This window comes from Dasypus novemcinctus, chromosome 24 (genome assembly GCF_030445035.2).
Source record: "Dasypus novemcinctus isolate mDasNov1 chromosome 24, mDasNov1.1.hap2, whole genome shotgun sequence".
NCBI classification, from domain to species: domain Eukaryota; kingdom Metazoa; phylum Chordata; class Mammalia; order Cingulata; family Dasypodidae; genus Dasypus; species Dasypus novemcinctus.
In genome coordinates, this window is record NC_080696.1 from 39,723,888 (window position 1) to 39,743,141 (window position 19,254).

Here is a 19,254-nt window from a genome sequence, read left to right on the forward strand (position 1 = left end):
CCAAGGGCTCCTGTGTTATTGCAGTGGGACGGGCCAGGCTGGGATGAGGTGGACGGGAGTGGGTGCCACTGGAGACTGAGCCAGACCCCCCTCCCAAAAGTTAGCTCTTTGAGACAGGCTGACCTGAGTGCAAGTTGTAATTCCAACTGTATTGTGCAACAACTCTGACGCTGGGCAAGAAAACTAAGCCCTTAGTTTCCTCAACTGGAAAATGAAAGTATAGCATGTTACCTTGCCCAGCTTCTTAGGAGAAGTATTTAATAAATACCTGCTATTATGGGCCAAAATGGGCTGTTAGGGTTTGCCCCTAGCTGACCTTCCCTGCTCTCTCCACAGCAGCTGCTTCCAAGGGACAGTTCCGTGCCTGCACACATTCACTGAGCACCGACTCTACGAGGCCCCATGCTGGGTGTGGGGTCTATGGCAGGTTGTTCACAGGACTGTCTGGTAGGGGAGAGAATTCCTGAGAGTAGGAATGGAGGGGTTTTTTGGTTTGTTTTTAAATCATGTCTCAGTGTCTAGCACAGCACAGGGCTTCAAGGCCTCTTTCCTAAATAAATGACCTTGTTTGGGGGCTCGGTAGAGAAGGCACTATTTGAGCTGAGCTTTGAAGGATGAACGGGAGTCCTCCAAGCATGGCAATGCAAGGTGTGGCGAGCACAGAGACGTCTGTATGAGGCAGTGCTGGGCAGGACTTGAATGCCAGGTAAGGACTAAGGGCGTTCGCCAGGGCCAGGTTTTGAATGGAACAGGGATATTTGCAGCCACAGAACCCAGCTTCCCATGAGACGGGGGTCTCCATTCCCAGCCCCCATGAAGCCATGATACCCACTGGACTCAGGACCAGGGTTCATCTCCAAAATGTGTCAGCATAGCTCAGGCCTGGTGGAGCCCATGTGGCCAACAGGGGACAGAGGCCCTGGGATATCTCTGCTACCTCATGGCTTTAAGCCTTCCATACAGACTGACAACTGCATCTAAATCTACAACATGTACTCTTCCCTGAACTTCAAACTTGACATTCAACATCTCTATTTGGATGTCTAACATAATTTCAAAATTAACTAATGAGAGTAGAAGGAATGACAGACTTAGAAAGTCATCATTTAGTAATTGAATCCATCAATGTTAAAAGTAGTGTGAAAGTTTGATAAGGAACAGAATAGTCATAGCCTTAAAGCAGCACCCCGCAAATTACTTAATGACTATATCAATTACAAAAGAGAAAAACTAATTTTATGATGGACAAGGATAAATCTGGAAGACACTACCTTAACTAGGTGATCAAAGTTAACATTACAAGTGATGGGCAAAAAAAAATACCACATGCCTTCTAATATGATACACTGCGAAGTTCACAACAACCATTTCAAGGAATTCCTGTTGAAAATGTAGATTACATGAATCTAATTGTGAGAAATCATGAACGGCCGGATTATCCAAAAATGTCAGTGTCACTACATTTTTCAAAAGAAGATAAACTAATGACACATAAGCATAAGATGCTCGACATCATGAGCCATCCGGCAAATGCAAATCAAAATCACAATGAGATAGCACGTCACACCCACCAGGATGGCTATTAAAAAACAACAGCGTTGGCAAGGGTGCAAAGGAATGGGACTGCTTGCTGGCAGGAGCGTAAAATGGGACAGTCACTGTGGAAAATAGTTTGTCAGCTCCTCACAAAGTTTAAACACAGAATTACCATATGATCCAGCAATTCCACTCCTAGGTATATAACCCCCAAAATTGAGAGCAGTAAACAGAAACTTGCACACCAATGTTCACAATGACATTATTCACAATAGCCAAAAGGTGGAAACAACCAGAGTGTCCATCAACAAATGAATGGATAAAATGTGGTATATCCATATGATGGAATATTATTCAGCCATAAAAAGAAACGAAGTTCTGATACAGGCTATGTCATGAATGAACCTTGAAAATTTAATCACTTTGCTAAGTGATATAAGACAGACACAAAAGGACAAATAACTATGATTTCTCCTTACATGAGGTATCTAGAAAATGTCAATTCATAGAGACAGAAAGATTAGAGGTTATTGGGGGCTGGGAGAGGGAGAAATGAGACGTCATTACTTAGGAGTATACAATATTTCTGTTTGAGACAATGAAAGCTTTTGGTTGTAGTGATGGTTATAGATCATTGTGAATGTACTTAATGCCACTGAACTGTACACTCAAAAATGGTTGAAATGTTAATTTTTTAAGTTATGTACATTTACCACAATGAAAAAAGGTGAGAAACAGTAAAAAACAAAATATATAAATTTTAAATTGAACAATAAAATAACAACCCAATTTCAAAATGTGCTGTACTAAGTTGAATGTGTCCCCCCAAAATTCATGTCCACTTGGGACCTCAGAATGTGACCTCCTTTAGAAATACAGTCTTTGCAAGTGTAATGAGTTAAGATGGCATTAATACTGGATGAGGGTGGGCCCTAAATCCAATGACTGAGACCTTAGAAGAGGGGGAAAGGACACAAGGAGATGGACCCATAGGGAAGAAGGCCGTGCGAAGATGGAGACAGACTGGAGTGATGCCACTACAAGCCAGAGAGCATCAAGGATGCTGGCCACCACCAGAAGCTAGAGAAGCAAGGAACAGAGTCTCCCTCCGCCTCCAGAAGGGATCAACCCGGCCAGCTCCCTGCTGGCCTCCTAAACTGAGAGTAAATTTCTGCTGTTCTACATCACCCAGTTTGTGGTAACTTGTTATAGCGTCACTAGGAAACTAATACATCGGCCCAGGACTTGAATCGACATTTCTCCAAAGAAGATCTGAAAATGACCAGCGAGCACATGAGAAGATACTCAGCATAATTAGCCACCAAAGAAATGTAGAGGAAAACCACAAAGTGGTTTTACACCCACTAGGGTGGCTAAAATTAAAAAGATGAATAACGGGAGTGGGCATAGCTCAATGGTTGAGTGCCTGCTTCCCATGTACAAGGTCCCAGGTTCAATCCCCAGAAACTGGAACTCTCAATACACTGCTGAAAGAATGGAAAATGGAAAATAGATTGGCAGCTCCTGAAGAAGTTAAGCATAAAGTTATTATTTGACCCAGCAAGCAATTCCATACCTAGATATGTACCCAAGAAAACTGAAAACATATGTCCATACAGAAACTTGTAAATGAATGTCCATGGTAGCATTATTTGTAATAGCCAAAAAGTTGAAACATCCCAAATGTCCATCAACTGATGAATGGATTAACAAAATGTGGTATACCCATACAGTGAGATAATATTCAGCTGTAAAAAAGAATGACGTTCAATACCCACTACCTCCTTTAAAAATTATATATATAAAAGGGGAAGAGGCTATGGCTCAAGCAGTTGTTTGCCTGCCTACCCCATGGGAGGTCCCAGGTTCGGTTCCTGGTGCCTCCTAAAGAAGATGAGTAAGACAGCAAGCTGACGCAACAGGCTGGCATGGCAAGATGACACAACGAGGAGACACAAGCAGGGAGCAGATGTGGCTCAAGCGACTGGGCACCTCTCTTCCACATGGGAGGTCCCGGGTTTGGTTTCTGGTGCCTCCTAAAAGAAGGTAAGAGACAGCACACAACAGACACAGAAAGCAGACAGTGAGCACAAAGCAGACAGCAAGCATAAACAATGAGGGGGAGGATAAATCTTTTTTAAAAATTTTAAAATAAAGGCATGAAGTCTTGATACATGCTGTAACATGGATGAACCTTGAAAACTTATTCACTTATTATGCTGTCAAATAAACCAGACACAAAAAATATTGTATAATTCCACTTAAATGAGGTAGCTAGAATAGGCAAATTCACAGAAACAAAGTAAAGTAGACATTACCAGGGGCTGAGGGAGGGGAGAATGGGGAGTTTATTGCTTCATGGGCACAGAGTTTCTGTTTGGGATGATGAAAAAATTCTGGTTATAGAAGTGATGGCTATACATCATTGTTAATATACTTAATGCCACTGAGCTGCACCCTTAATGGTTAAAATGGCTAATTTTATGCTATATATTTTTTGCCATAAAAAAGTGGAAAAAAAAAAAGCCCAAACAGAACTCCCGAAACCCTGCTCCTCCCACTCCTCCCCCATCTTAGAAAATGAAAGTTCCATCTTTCCAGTAACTCAGACTCAAACCCTTGGAGTCATCTTGGAGTCTGTCTCCGCTTTCTTTCACACCCCATTCTCCTCCATCAGCAAATCCTATTGGCTGCACCTTCAAAATATTTCCAGAATCCATCTTCTCACCACCTCCACTGCTGGCAGCCTATTCCAAGCGGACGCCACCTCTGGCCAAATAGCTCCTCACAGATCTTCCTGCTTCTGCCCTCCTCCCCCTTCAGTCTGCTTTCACCTGGGCACGCAGAGGGATGCCGTGAAAACAAGCCAGATGGCGTCTGCCCCTGCGCTCAGACGCTGTGCAGCAGCCTACAAGGAGCCCCTGAGTGGACTCTGCACTGCCTCTGCCCCCAGCCTCCCAGGCGTGGCTCGCTGGCCCAGCTCCTTCCTCAGGAGGCCTTCTCTGACCCCCTCTATAAAACAGCATCCCCCCACGCCACCCCCTTACTTTCTGCCTGCTGTAAAGCACTTACTACCCAGCCAAGTCAGGTAACCACCTATTAATTGTTGCCCTCCACAAAACAAATGCTTCAGAAGCGAGGACTTGAGTTCACAGCTCTTTCTTCCCCAGCACCCAGCACAGTGCCTGGCAGGTGGGAGGTGCTCAGCTAATACTTGCAGTATAAATAATTGGGTTTTGGAAAGTTCCCCTGGGAACTTCAGTGTTGGATGGCAAGGGGGCTGAGAGAACAAGCTGGGCTGGGGCTGACAGGTGAGGTGTTCCCTGGGGGGCTAAAGTGGGCGGGATGCCTGCCTGCCCTGGGTGGTGCAGGTGTGTCAGTCCTGCTGCCTGGGCCAAGGAGAGACGGGTAGCAAAGGCTGCCACAGAGGATGCCCTCTCGGCCCCCCGGGGGCTGCCCAGCTCTTTCTGGCCACTCACTGAATCCTCACCACCACCTGCCTATTTTACAGGTGATGAAACTGAGGGCAGCTAGAGAAAAGAGTGGCCTGGACAGAGCAGGCCGCGCAGCCTGCTCCTACCTGCCCCCCCCACACAACCCCCCCAGGAACCGGACTGGTGGCCCGTGGCCCTGCAGATGGCTGGTCCTCTCTGACAAGCCTTCTCTGACTGCAAAAGGCCATACTTGGCCAGAGTGCGGCCCGACTGGGAGGAAGCTCTCCCGCGGGACGGGGAGGGAGGGGGGTCGGCAGCCGGGCCTGCGGGGGAGGATGGAGGGAGGGAGGGTCTGAGAACTGGAGGCCCCTGGACGCTCGGCCTGCCCCGCGGGAGAGAAGGGGCGCCCCCCGACAGGCCCCCCGCCCACACGGCCTCCTCGCCCCCGTCGGCTGCCCCTTCCCGCGACCGGGAAGGCCCTCGGGCTGCTCGGGGCGGTGGGCAGCCCCGGCGGGAACTCGCCCCAGAGCGCCCCCGCCCCGCAGCCCGTGGGTCGAGGCCAAATTAGGCCGAGCCGGCCGCCGCGGCCCCGCCCCGCCGCGCGCGCATTCTTCTGCCTTGTAAGGCCCGGCCGCCAGGCCCCGCCCCCGGCCGCCAGGCCCCGCCCCGGCCGCCAGGCCCCGCCCCCGGCCGCCAGGCCCCGCCCCCGGCCGCAGCCCTCGCGCAGCAGCCGGGAGCCGACGGGCCGCGCAGCTGCACGCACCGAGCGCCTGCTCCGCACCAGGTGGGAGCCCACCCGCGGGCCGGGGCGAAGTTGCCGAGAGGAGGGGTCTGAGTGCCCGGGACTGGACCCTGGAACACGACGGGGGCATCGGCCGGTCCTCCGGGCGCGGGTTGCGGGGCTGGGGCCGCGAGCTTGTTCCGTCCGGGCTCTTGGGGAAGGAGATTGTCCGGGCTCTGCCCTTTTGAGGTGGAGCTGGAGACCCCAAGTCCAGGGTGCTGGGGGAGGGACGACGTGATCCAGCACTTCCTGACCCAAGGGACCCATGTGCGTGCCCCAGATGAGGAAACAGCCCTACTGGGCTCCGTCAGACCCCCTTCCAGGGCATCCGTGACCCCTTCCCCAGCTCCCGTCCAGTGGGCCAGGTGAGCGGGATGGAGACCCGGGAACATCACCCCACCGGCAGGAGCTGGGGGCTTCCCCTCTGGGCGATCTGTCCACTTGTCCCTGTCTTTGTCGAGGGCTGTGGGTGACCTGCAGGACTGGGCAGGGAGCCGGCAGGGAGCCCCAGTCCCTGCTGCTTGCCTGCCCCCCAGCTGCTCTGGGTGCTCCGAAAAAGGTAACTTTCAGCCGCAGGTGGGCTGAGTTTTCAAGTGAGGCATCTGGCAACTACGAGGTGGTGGGGGGCACGGGTCTTGGCTGGCTGCAGCCCAGGTCCATGCTCCCAGGGTGTAATTTCAGGCGCCAGTTGGGGGGAGATGGCCTCTGATGACAGCCAGGTCAAATCCCGGAGCCCTGGAGCCTGGGGACTTGGAGCTGGCAGGAGGGGGACGGGGGGGAGGGCGGCTAAGGGCTTCCACCAAGCCTAGACACTGCTGTGGCCACAGAGTCCCCAGGCCCGTAGCCTCACGTGAGCATCTTAGGATTGATGTTTCCTCCTTTGTTCAGACCACCAGGGGCCAAGTAGACCACCCAGCCACCAACCCCAGCCCCACCCTGGCTGCCAGTTGCAGCCTCTCTCACTGGGCAGGCCACTTCCCTTCTTCACCCCAGTGCTTCTACCTGCACAGCGGGGGGGCAGTCCCACCCTCTGCACCCCAAGATTGCCGGGATGGACATGGCAACCCTGTGCAAACTCTAAAGTACAGTGCTTTCAGCCATGTCATGGTTCCTCAGAAGGGGGCAAGGGTGGTGGCAGGGGGGCCCAGCTGGGATCCGACAGCAGGGGCGAGTTCGTGGCCTTGGCTTCCTCGTGCCTCCCAGGAACGCCAAGGGCTCAGCGAGGGATTGGGCCGCGGGAGAGGAGGGGGCCAGCTTCTGGAGACCATGGCACTCCCGGCCCTCGGCCCCTCGCCAGGGCAGCCCCGTGAGCACTGTGCCACCCCCACCCAGATCGTGGGGTGAGAGGGCCCCCCCCCCACCCTGACCTGTGACGTGAGAATGGCCGAGGGCTGTGTGTGGTCCAGGGGGCCCTGGTGGCCTGTGTCAGGACCAGAGGCAGCCGTGGCCCCAGAGAGGCCGAGGGCCAGCCAGGCTTCCACTCCGGGTTCAAGACTGGCAAGGCTAACCCCAGAATGGCTTCAGCAGGGTCCTGGAATAAAGGCCTGGACACAGTTCGAGGGGCACACAATTTAGGGTGAAAAAGCAGGGGCAGCGCAAGCGGAGAAGGCTTCCCAGAGGCCCCGGGCAGCAGCCCTGGGGCCTTGGCTGCTGCCCGGGGCCTTGGCCAGGCCTTCGGTCCTCAGGCGCACAGTCCCCCAGGCCATGACACGCGTTCAGGGAGAGAGTCCTGGGCTGGGCCTCAGTTTCCCGTCTGTGCAGCAGAGGTAGTCACCTGGCCAGGCTGCCCTCAGTCCTTCACTCAGCAGGCGTCTAGGGACCCCGCTGCGGGCTTGGATAGGCGGAAATGGGGAGAGAGAGGGGAAATGTTTCCTGTCAAAGTGGGAGGGGGGCAACTTCCGGAGGGGGTGTCTCCAGAACTGCACTGCAGAAGGAAGAGTATTCTGGGGGGTGGGGGGCGGAGATCAAGGAAAGAGCCTGGGGGTTTCTGGGGAAGAACGAGAGGCCCCGCATGGTGGAATCAGATGACGAAAGATGCAGAGAGAGCGGTGCCGAGGCCAGAGTAGGGGGCAGGAGGGGTTCCCACAGGCCTCGAATGCCAAGCTGAGCGGCTCAAGCCTGCTCCGGGGGCGCCGGGAACCTTGGAGGGCGGCACAGGAACAGGCTCGGGGCAAGGTCTGCACGGGCCCGGAGAGGCTGGAGGCTCGGAGGTCAGGTCTGAACTGGTGAGGGGGGGGTGGTTCTCAGCATGGGGAGCCTTGCACCCCTATTAGCCCTGGGGAGTGAGAGCTAAGGATCAGACCTGTCACTTCCCCAGGAGCTGGCCAGGCTCTGCCCCCCACCCTGGTGTGGGCAGCTGAGGGGGGGGGGGCAGGGACCAGAACCTCCCAGGAGGGAGCACAGAAGGATGGAGGGGTGGAGGGAGCGGAGGAGGAATGTCAGGAACGCAGGGCCCAGGGAGCCTCTCCCTCCCGCACCGCCCCGCTGTGCCTCTGGCATCCCCTACAAAGAGCGCTGGACACTGTGCTTGCCGACGGGGCTTAGGGGACATGGGCATGGGGACGGTGACGCGGGGCCCAATCCTCAGTGCATTCAGTCCTCCATGGCCGGGTGCTCTGCCGGCCGCCACGCACGGCCCCATTCCCAGGTGAGGAAACCCCGGCATGCCGGGATAGAGGAAGCTGTCCAAGGCCATCACGAGCCCGCCCGTGCCTGTCTGCTTTTGTGACTTGGAGGCAGGAGCCCCGAGGCCAGGGGAGGCTTTGAGCGCTGGACCCAGGGGCTGGCAGCCGGTCTGGGGAAGGCCGGAAGGTTCCCTGGCCCAGAGTTATACCCACGCCCTCCCTCCCAGCCCTTTCTTTCTGCAGAGAAGCTCTCCCCACCCGAAGCCAAGATGTCCAGCAAGCGGGCCAAGGCCAAGACCACCAAGAAGCGGCCGCAGCGGGCCACTTCCAATGTCTTCGCCATGTTTGACCAGTCCCAGATCCAGGAGTTTAAGGAGGCCTTCAACATGATCGACCAGAACCGCGACGGCTTCATCGACAAGGAGGACCTGCACGACATGCTGGCCTCGATGGGTGAGCAGGGCAGGCGGGGGCGTCGGGGCCCAGGCAGGGTTACCACCGGAGCAGGCCGTGGGGTGCTCGTCACTGAGGGAGCATTTCCTGTGTAGGGGAGACACCTACCCACCTTAGAGAGTAGGTGCAATTACTTCCTCCGTTTAACAGATAGGGAAACTGAGGCACAGAGCCATTCAGTGGTCTGATAGCACCAGATTTGAACCCCATGGGCTGTCTCCAGAGCAGGACTGCCCCAGGCAGGTTTGTGGATCTGGCTGCCCAGTAACTTTTTATTTAAAGAAAGGAGCCGGCAGCTCAAAGAAAGTTTGACCTGCACAGACCTGGTCCAACCCTCCATGGTACAGAAGGGAAACGGAGGCTGGAGGGGAAACCGAGCACCTGCCTCCCCTCCACTCAGCCTCACTCTGACGTCACCTGTCCCAGCCTCTCTGGCCACAGTGACATTCCCAGGAGTCAGCATCTGAGAGCTGAGGACAAACCGAGGCCCCGAGGCCAGGCCACTGGGCGCCACACCCCCGCCCGCGCCCGCGTCCCTCCCTCAGGCCCCTGCAGACAGTCCACCTGGGCCCGGGCAGGGGGAGTGTCCGGCCGCAGGGGAGACGGCCGTGGGACGGCCCAGCCCTGGGCCCGGGGCCCTGCCCCTCACTGCTCGGTGCACACTCCCCTTCCTGTAATGGTGGGAGGGCTGGGCAGCCCTGAGGGGGCCCCACCCTGGGTGCTGACCCTCTCCCAGCCTCAGGCCAGACCCGCTGGAAGGTCCCTTTCCTGGGCAGGTCACCTGCTGGGAGGGGCGCTCCAGCCCCACTGACGGGAGGGGCGCAGGGCAGGGAGGGGGGAGCTGGGGGAGCAGAGCGGCCCTCCATCCTCAGCCCGAGGCCCTGGCGCACAGCTCCTCCCGGGATCGGCTCCCTGGCCGCCACAGGCAGACACAGCAGGGAGCTGTGGGGTTCCGGGGGACAGGGGCACCCTGCACCCAGGGCCTGAAACCCCTGAGAGGCTGACAGGCCTGGTCGGCCACCCTAAAGCACATGCACCTGTGTTCACAACTCAGACTGCTGGGACCACAAGTGTGTCATGGCCTTCTGGTTAAGAATGTCATTCTCAGGATAAAAGAAAAAGAATTGAGAGCAGGAAATAATAAAATAATAATAAGCTCTGCAGCCATTTTATTAAATCTCAAAACAGTCCTCCGGGTTATATGTGGTGATTTTATGAATGAAGAAACTAAGGCTCAGAGAGGTTAGGTGATTTGCCCAAAGTCACGCAGCTATCAAATGGCAGAGCTGGGACCGGAACCAGAAGTTGATTTCAGAGTCCGCAGGGCTGTGCCGGTCACTGCGAGGAGGGCTTTTCAACCCTTGTCTTCATCTTCACACTTCTCACAAGAGGTAGGGGACATGGAAGCACAGAGCTGGGATTCAACCCAGGCTCGCGTGACACCGAAGCTCACTGGTTTAACTGCTTTTGAAACCGTGCCTGGAATTTGAGGCCAGGCTGCCTGGGTTCGAATGCTGGCTCCGGGCCTGGCTCCCTGTGTGGCCTTGGGCAAGTCACCTCACCTCTCTGTGCCTCGGGGGGTAAGACTGCTGAGCACCCAGGGTGGTGGTGGAAAGGCAGTGAGGCGCGGGGAGCACCGGGCTTGCGGTGGGTGCTGCGGCCGGTCACTCCTGTCAGAGCTGGGGGTCTGGAGGGGACGGCCGGTGACAGGCGCGCGCGCCCCGCGCCACAGGGAAGAACCCCACGGACGAGTACCTGGAGGGCATGATGAGCGAGGCGCCGGGGCCCATCAACTTCACCATGTTCCTCACCATGTTCGGGGAGAAGCTGAACGGCACCGACCCCGAGGACGTGATCCGCAACGCCTTCGCCTGCTTCGACGAGGAGGCCTCAGGTCGGCGGCCCCCGCGCGCCCTCCGCGCCCCCGGCCCCCAGAGGCCGGCTCAGAAACCCCCCGCCCCGGCCCTGCTGCCTCCTCGGCCTCCTCGACCTCCCCGCAATGCCAGACCCCAACTGCCCCCCTCCCCACCTCCCCCTTCCTTGCAGCGTCGGCCCCCGCTCTCTGCCTTAGACCTCTCGAGGAATCCAGCCGTCCCCTGCCCTTCTGGCCAGCACGGGACAAAAAGCAGCCCCCTCCTGGGGTCTTCCAGAGGGCTGTCTGTCCCGCAGCCCATTTTCCCAGGACCCAGCCAGAGCGATGGGGGCAGCGGTGGGTTCAGCACCAACGTTTCTCGGCCACAGGCCGACCCCAGACCAAGGCATGATTTTTAACTTCACAGCCCTCCGCCAGGCTGGCATATTTTCATTCCCATTTTACAGCTCAAATAGGCACAGAGAGGGCAAGCAGCTTGGCCACGGTCACAGAGCTGGGAAGGAAGGGGTCCGCCTGCAACCTGGGGCGGTGGACAGCCCCACGGCAGAACCCTTCCCTCTGGAGCCCTGGGGGCCCGTGTCCTCCTTCCTGGAACTGACCAGAGCCCAGGCGTGTGTCCTTTCCTGACCCTCATCTGCCATCGGGTCTGCAAGGGCCGGTGGGCTGAGGGGGGTTGTGTGGCCAGGCCCGGCCCCCGCCCTCACGTGGCCCCCGCCCTCACGTGGCCCGGCCCCCACCCTCACGTGGCCTGGCCCCGCCCTCACATGGCCTGGCCCCGCCCTCACGTGGCCCAGCCACTGCCCTCACGTGGCCCCTGCCCTCATGTGGCCCGGCCCCCACCCTCACGTGGCCTGGCCCCGCCCTCACATGGCCTGGCCCCGCCCTCACATGGCCCAGCCACCGCCCTCACGTGGCCCAGCCCCTGCCCTCACGTGGCCCCCGCCCTCACGTGGCCCAGCCACCGCCCTCACGTGGCCCCCGCCCTCACGTGGCCCGGCCCGCCGCAGGTTTCATCCACGAGGACCACCTGCGGGAGCTGCTCACCACCATGGGCGACCGGTTCACAGACGAGGAGGTGGACGAGATGTACCGCGAGGCGCCCATCGACAAGAAGGGCAACTTCAACTACGTGGAGTTCACCCGCATCCTCAAGCACGGCGCCAAGGACAAGGACGACTAGGCCCCAGCGCCTCCGCCCAGGCCCCGTCCCAGGCACCCCCCCCCCCCCCCCCGCCACGTACCTCTCACCTGCCCCCACTGCAAGCCCACCCCTCCCGGGACCCTCGCGAGAGCTCCGGTGGAGGCCCCAGGCCCGGAGGCGGGGCGCACCAGGCAGGGCTTCCCACAGGCCTGGGGTGGCGTCAGCCCCTCCGAGGAAGGACCATCTTCCAGGGAGAAGGGCCGGTGCGCGGGACCGGGAGACCCCAGGAGAAGGCCCCCCGGGGGAAGGGAACCCGCGAGCCAGCGTCCACCAGCACCTCGGGGCTTCCCCGCGCAGGGCGTGGAGGCCCTTTCCCAGCCACTGCCACAGACACACGCGCCTCACCAAGGCCCCTCTCAGAGGACAGCCCCCAGCCCCTCCCCTGCAGATCAGCCTGCCCAGCCCCAGGCACAGCCACGCCCGGGGAGGGTGCCCGGGGAGGGTGCCCATGGAGGGTGCCCGGGAAGGGGCGCCGAGGGGGCGTTTGTACCAGGGGAGGCAGACTCTCCAATAGAAGGCTGAGCACGGCTTCGGGTCTGTGTGTCTGCACTGGGGTGGATGGGCGCGCCTAGACCCCAACATCCCCCACCCCGGGCTGCCCTGACCATCTGGCCCCGGGGGGAGGGGCCGGGAGCCCCTTGGGAAGTGAGCGCCGCGCTCAGCCGAGAGCAGCCCGCCAGCGGGGAGGGGACGGGGCAGAGTGGGGAGGGCCCACGGGGGCCACCCCAGCAAACCCCAGCGGGCGGGCCTGGGCCTCTTGGGGGCAGGGGTCAAGGCTGCACAGCCCTCAGGCCTGGACCCCGGGGTCTCTGGAAGGCAGGTGGTCCTGGGGGGTGTTGGGGGCAACCCTGCAGCAGCTCGGGTGGAGGCGGGTGGAGGTAGGGTGGGTTCCCTGAGGGTGGCCCCAGAGAGGCCCTCCAAGCCATCCAGCCCCCAGAGCCGCGGGGGGGCGGGGGGGCCACTCAGAGCTGCGCCCTCGGCTCTTGAGGGACAGGGACCCTGACAGCAGTGCCTGGCACAGGAGGGGGGTGGATACAAAGCCGGGGGTGGGAGGGGTGGGCAGAGGCTGCCTGAGGTCACCCGGAGGTCTGGTCCCGTCTTGGTCCTGCTGCCTGCCCTGAAGGTCCCCCCCGCGGCGGCAGCCGTGGCCCACGGCAGACCCCAGGCCGGAGGGAGGGTGCGATGCTGGGCGCAGGCGGCCCGCGGGTCCTGCCAGGCCCTGGGCAGAGCATGGGCCCCTCCCTTGGCTCCAAACAGCCCTGCCCCAGACCAGCGATCCCCAAACAGCCCAGGTACTGCCCCAGACTTCGTCCCCGCCAGGCTGCGGCCGCCAGCTCCTCAGGGCGAGGCTGCGCCCGGCCTTCCTGTCACAGCAGCGAGCCCCGGGGCGGGGGGCCGGGCCCCTCCCAGCCCTGCTGGACTCCCACAGTCCCCTGCAGAGCCACGGCGGCCCCAGAAGGCCTCCAGAGGCGGTCAGGCCTCCCGCGGTGGCCACCAACTCCAGCCGAGTTGGCGGGTCCTGCCAGGGACCCACCCCCTCCACGCTCAGCCTCGCTGGTTCCAGAGCTGACACTTGTCAGGGCTGAGGACAGGCAGGGCAACGCGGGGGCAGCAGGCCAAGGGGAGCCCGCAGAGGCAGAGCAAGAGGCACGAAGGGTGGCGCTCGGGCGGGAGCGGGCTGAGCAGAGGCCTGGGGCAGGAACGTCCCGGCATCCTCAGGAGCCAGAGGGGAGAGGTTTTCATTTCATGCTCCGTTTCATTTCATGTTTCAATTTATTAAGATCTTAAGCAGTTTCCCAAGAAAAAAAAAAAGAAGACAAAGCTACTGATGTGGTTTTATTTATTGTAGGCAACATTTAGAGGTAACGGGAAGCATCTCCCAGAACTTTCAAAGTCTGGCACAAAACCCAGAAGCTACAAAGGAGAAGATTGATAGATTTAATTGCATAAAAACCACACACGCCTATAGGGCTAAAGACACCGTAAGCTAAGGTAAAAGACAAGTAAGACGGGGAGAAAATATTTGCAGCATATTTAACAAAGAATTAATGGCAGAAATCTATAAAGAGCTGCTTCCTTTTAAAAAATTGACAGGTTTGTAAAAAAAAATGGACAAATAATATGAAAAGGGACTCAGAAAAAATAGAAACAATAATTTTAAGTGCCTAACAAACATGTTTTTAAGTGTTCATTATCACTGCCATTGTAACAATATTCTGTTCTCTCCTAGTATTATTCTAGTTTCAATTTTTATATTTAAATTTTTATTTTCTTTTATATTTAAATGCCTGGGATAGGGCAGCAGATGTGGTTCAGTGGTTGGGCACCAGATTCCCAATACGAGGTCCGGGTTCAGTACCACAAACAACAACAACAAAAACTCTAAATGCCTGGGATTTTAATAGTTAAGCTGCCAGGAGCAATCATAGTTCTGTCTGGAAGTTGTTTGACCTCTGGCAACACAGGTGATAATGTTGCATTTACATTTTTATTCTTATTTTGGCTTACCCAGAGCACCTACTGTGTGCCAGGCTCATCATAAGCATTAGGGCTCTCAAAATGGACAAATCACAGGTCCGATCCTAAAGGAGCACAACCCGTCATGGGGAGACAACTGAGAAACCAGAGGCTACACTCCAGTGTCCTGGGTAGTTGAGTGGACAGGTCAGCACAGGGAGGGGAGCAGGGAGGCCCTGAGGTGGGGCCTGGGCCAGGAACCAGGGAGGGCTTCCAAGGAAGGTGTGAAGTGAGATTTAAGTCTGGTCAGGTTCCCTCGGGCAGAGGCTCAGCTAAAGGGCCTCTGGTCTTAATAGGATAAGGAACAAGCCGGAGCCTGGCTTCCTCCCGAGACCCAGCAGCTAAAGAACTGAATCCTGGGGCCACCCAGGTTGTGCAACCTCAGTGGCTGGAGAAAGCCCTGTGTAAGGAGAAAACAGGAGAGCCATTCGCCCAAAGCTGCACCCTGGGGTGGATCAGACTGTCTCAAATGTGCCTTTTAGCCTTGGGACAGAGGTCAGAGCCCTCACTTGAAAAAGAGCTGTGGGAGGGTGGAGAAAAGACAACTGAGGCAAAGAAGAACTGATGAACTGTGTAGGAACTCAGAATTTATTCACATTATTTACAACTAGGTCAACACTTTTGAAAACAAAATGAACAAATTCCTAGAAAGAACTAACTTACTAAAAGGGGCTCAAAAGAAATAAAAGGAATAATAAAAATATTAACAATAGGAAAAAAGAAAACGAAAGCTTGATTGTTCTTAGTATGGAAGAAATTTTCAAGGAGTGGTTAAAATCTTCCCAAGAAGAAGGCACTGGGCCCGGACAGTTTTATAGGCACACTCCCCCAAATTTTCAAGGACTGGATCATCCCAATTTTACAAAGATTGAATTGACATAACTATAATACCAAAAGCGGACAAAAAACATTATCAGAAAGGAAAATAACAGGTCCCTTTCACTCATGAATACATATGTAAAAACCCTATACAAAATATCAGCAAAGCAAATCTAAGAGTGTACTAAAAAAAGAACTGATGATGACCAAGTTGTTTTTAGTACCTAGAAATGAAGTTGAGTTTGCATGCAATAGTTATTTATGATTTTTTAAAAAAGTCTCAGAAAACTAGGAGTAGCAGGAAACTTCCTTAATTTGATAAAGGTCATATGCTAAAACCTACAGCAATCATGTATGAATGATATACTTCAATCAGTCAATCAATCAATCAATAAAACCCACAGCAAACATCTATTCAAAGGGAAACAATTTAGACATATTCCCTTTAAGATCAATACTAAGGCAAGGCTATCTACTATCAGTGATCCTATAACAAAGTCGGGAAGACCCGGCCAACACAGATGTAAAAAAGAAATAAGGTGTTTGGGGTTTTTTTGTTTGTTTGTTTTTAAAAAAGGGCAAGGAAAAGATAAAATATTATTTGTAGATTAAATAATTCTGTATTCTATATAGAAAATCCAATAGAGTCAATAAAGTATCAGAACTAGTAAGAGTTTGGCATGGTTGTCAAACACAAGATCAACTTACAGAAACCAAAAAGCAGTTCTGTAGCTTCTGGCATAATGGGGGGAACCTTTCCATTGCAGAGCAAGAATATTCTGCATAAGGTCCAACTATCAAGGCATTACTGATCTTGTAGGAGGTAAGGAATGTCTCCAAGGAATCCCGCCCTCAAAAAAGCCATTGAATACGAGGTTGATGAGGGCAACTGGCTGGCCCTGAGGATGAATACTCACAGCAATACTGCTTATCCGAGTAAGAGGCTTTCGGTCAGTGGTGAGGTGCAGGTGCTGAACCTGGGACCCCAGCACCAAGTATAGACCCTCAGGAGAAAGCTGAAGGAGTCCCAGGCCGGTGGCATTCCATGGCTGCTAGGAAGTCTTCTAGAAAAACCTTCCCAATATTTGCACCAGATTCCTACACATTAAGATAAAACAGTGTGCTTAACAATTAAGAAATAAAAACAAAAAAGCAGGCCATTATGAATGAGAAGCAACAAAAACAACAAACCACAGACTCTGAAGGACTGCAGATCTTGGCAGTGTGAGATAAAGAATTGAGGCAGGTTGGTAATAGTGAAAGGGGGGAGGGGGGAGGCAGCTGGCCGGCAGACAACATGGCAGACAGGCAACATGGCTGCCGGACCCTGCCGAGACCTTGACCATGACCTTGAGGTCCCAATTGGGACTCTTTCTTTGGCCTAGGGGAGGCCCTGCTTATTCCAAACAGGCCTCGCCATTGGACCCCACCATTGATGGGGTAACCAATAACAGCTGGGGCCTCGCCCCTTTGCATCAGCAAAGAGAGGAATAACTAATAGTTTAAAAGGTAACCACACAAGGCAGAGCTCGCTCTCTCTGCCTAGAGCAACCTGCACTAAATCTCAGTGTCTATTTCCATCCTTCTCTCCCATTTCTCAGCAAGCTCTATTCTTTTCCCCCATTTCCCAACAAATTCTTTTTACTGGCCTAACTAAACTGGCGTGTTCCTAAATTCTTTTATGCAACATAGCCAAGAATCTAGAGGAATAAAGAAAAATATAATTGCTGAAATTAAAATGCAACATAGAATAAGACGGCATTATATACATCTAATCAAGGTCTCAGAAGAATAGAGAAAACACAGTACTTTAAGTCACAATGGCTGCCCAGAACTGAAGAAAAACAAAGTCCCCACATCCAAGAAGCACAATATATCTGAAAATGGGAAAAATAAAAAGAAACCCACACCTGGACACATCACAGTAAAACTGCAGAACTCCAAAGATAAAGAATCTTAGAAGGAGCCAAAGAAAAAGGAAAGAGCTTCTAGAGAGGAACTACTAGGATAAAAGCAGACTTCTCAACAGTAACAATGGAAGCTAGAAGAAAGTGGCTTTTTTTTTTTTGTATAAAACATTTAATCTATTGGTCTTTTGGGGGGGATTTGATGCATCACACTGTATTGTATTACATTGTATTACAACTGAGCCATTAACCTTGTAGTCTCGTCAGCATTAACTGGTTTGTTTTCATCATGCGCTGAGGAATTAGCTGTTTCTGCAGAGGTTCAAGGAAAAGGCTTTTTGAGAAAGATGCAAGATCCTTTCATGTATCTACAAAGGTTTTATTTATTCTGTTAACTTTTTCATCATTCACAATGTTTATCTTAAGATTTGTGGTAACTATTTGCTTTGTTTTTAGTCTTGAAGTTTTTTTTGGCTGGCTATATGAAATGCATTCCTGGATTTCTGCCCCCTTAGTTTGTCCTCGGCCATTTTCTCCAATATCTGCACATCACCGCTCAAGCTGCAAGTGACATCATCTACACATACAAGATCCAGCAGCTTCCCGACAGTGGTTTTTTTTTTTAAAGTACTGAAAGAAAATAACCACAAACCTAGAATTTTTCCCAACTAAACCATCTTTCCAGAATGATAGCAAAAGAAAAACACTTACAGGAAACTATACTAAAAGACATAATGAAAACTTGACTAACTGGAGACATATACCACTTTCATGGATAGGGCAACTTAACATTGTAAAAGTTATAGGTCCTACCTAATTAAACTATAAATTCACTATAATTCCAATTTAAACTCCTGCAAATTTTCTTTTTAAAAACTCAAGTATCATCTTAAATGTATACATGGAAGAATAAAGGTTCACAAATTACCATGTTGATGTCTAAAAAGGACAAACAGGGGAGACTTGTCTTTTGAAATATCAAGGTATATGAGAATGCCATGATAATAAACAAGACTGAATACTCCAAGGCCAATTTGTCTTTTTAACAGAAAAGACACCAAAATCTAATCTTGCATTAATATGACATTTGGCAGCATTCACAAACTCTTTTTTCTTATAAATAAATTCATCAAAACTGAACAAACTTTGCCAAAATTTTAATATATTTCATTGCTTTTTTCCATAGGCATTACAATCCAAGGCAAAAAAAGTTTATTTTCTTCAAAACTTTTACAGCTTTCTACAGTCATTCAAAGTGGGTTTCACTATTCTCTTTCACACTCTGGAAAAACCAAATACTTTACTCTGGACAAACCTTCCTCTTTCTTCTCCCCAAAAAAAGTCATACATTCCAATACATTACATATGTAGTTATATTTCTTTGCTGCTATTGCTTCTAGCATAGTCCCTATTACCCATATCAATTATAACTTTTTTTATTTAAATTTTTTTCAATTGTAACTTTCGTTTCCCAGAGAGAACTGCAAAGTAGGTAATAGAGAACTGTCATACTTAAGTATCTTAACTGATCACCAAAGCACAGCCAATACAATATGCAGCTAATGGAACCAATTTCATACCTTCCTAAAGTGCAAAATTTAACACATTTGTTAATATGGCCCAAATATATAAGATAAAAAAATAAACAAAGGTATATATAGATATTAAAACTATACTTGGCAATTAATATATTGGTTTTGTATAATTTCTAAGTAAAATACAAAACCAATATATTAATTGCCAAGTATAGTTTTATTTACTTAGAAATTATCCAAATACCCAAAGTTTACCCATTCAATTTTCATTAACTTGATTTAAATTTAACCCAAGGTCTTAAAGTTAACTAAGGATCTTGGAAATTTTGTTTACACTGACATGCCACAAAACATAATCAATGTTGATATTAAAATGTTTATCAGAATCATAATTCAACTTAGTTGAACGCAATTTTATGTTTTTTCCCTAAATAGTATGTGGAAGTTATGTCAGTTTGATCAGTAAAATGGTATATTTAAGAAGTGCAGATGAATTAAGCTCTACTTTGGAAAACAATTTTGGAAAACAAAAACTGATTTTTTTTGGTATACTTGTATTATACTTCACAATTTA

The 19,254-nt window shown here is 52.7% G+C and overlaps 1 protein-coding gene across 2 annotated transcripts; it reads left to right on the top strand.

Annotated features, from left to right (window-relative positions):
• Nucleotides 1-5,659: 5,659 nt before the first annotated feature.
• Nucleotides 5,660-12,430, top strand: MYL9 (myosin light chain 9). Of its 2 annotated transcripts, none has more exons than XM_004467068.2 (4): nucleotides 5,660-5,754; nucleotides 8,603-8,828; nucleotides 10,561-10,722; nucleotides 11,709-12,430. In XM_004467068.2, the coding sequence occupies exons 2-4, from the start codon at nucleotides 8,645-8,647 to the stop codon at nucleotides 11,879-11,881; spliced, it is 519 nt and encodes a 172-aa protein (XP_004467125.1). In that variant the 5' UTR covers nucleotides 5,660-5,754; nucleotides 8,603-8,644; the 3' UTR covers nucleotides 11,882-12,430. The 2 variants fall into 2 exon arrangements, with proteins under 2 accessions (XP_004467125.1, XP_004467126.1); XM_004467069.5 differs by having other exon boundaries at nucleotides 5,683-5,754; nucleotides 8,619-8,828.
• The last annotated feature ends 6,824 nt before the right edge of the window (nucleotides 12,431-19,254 follow it).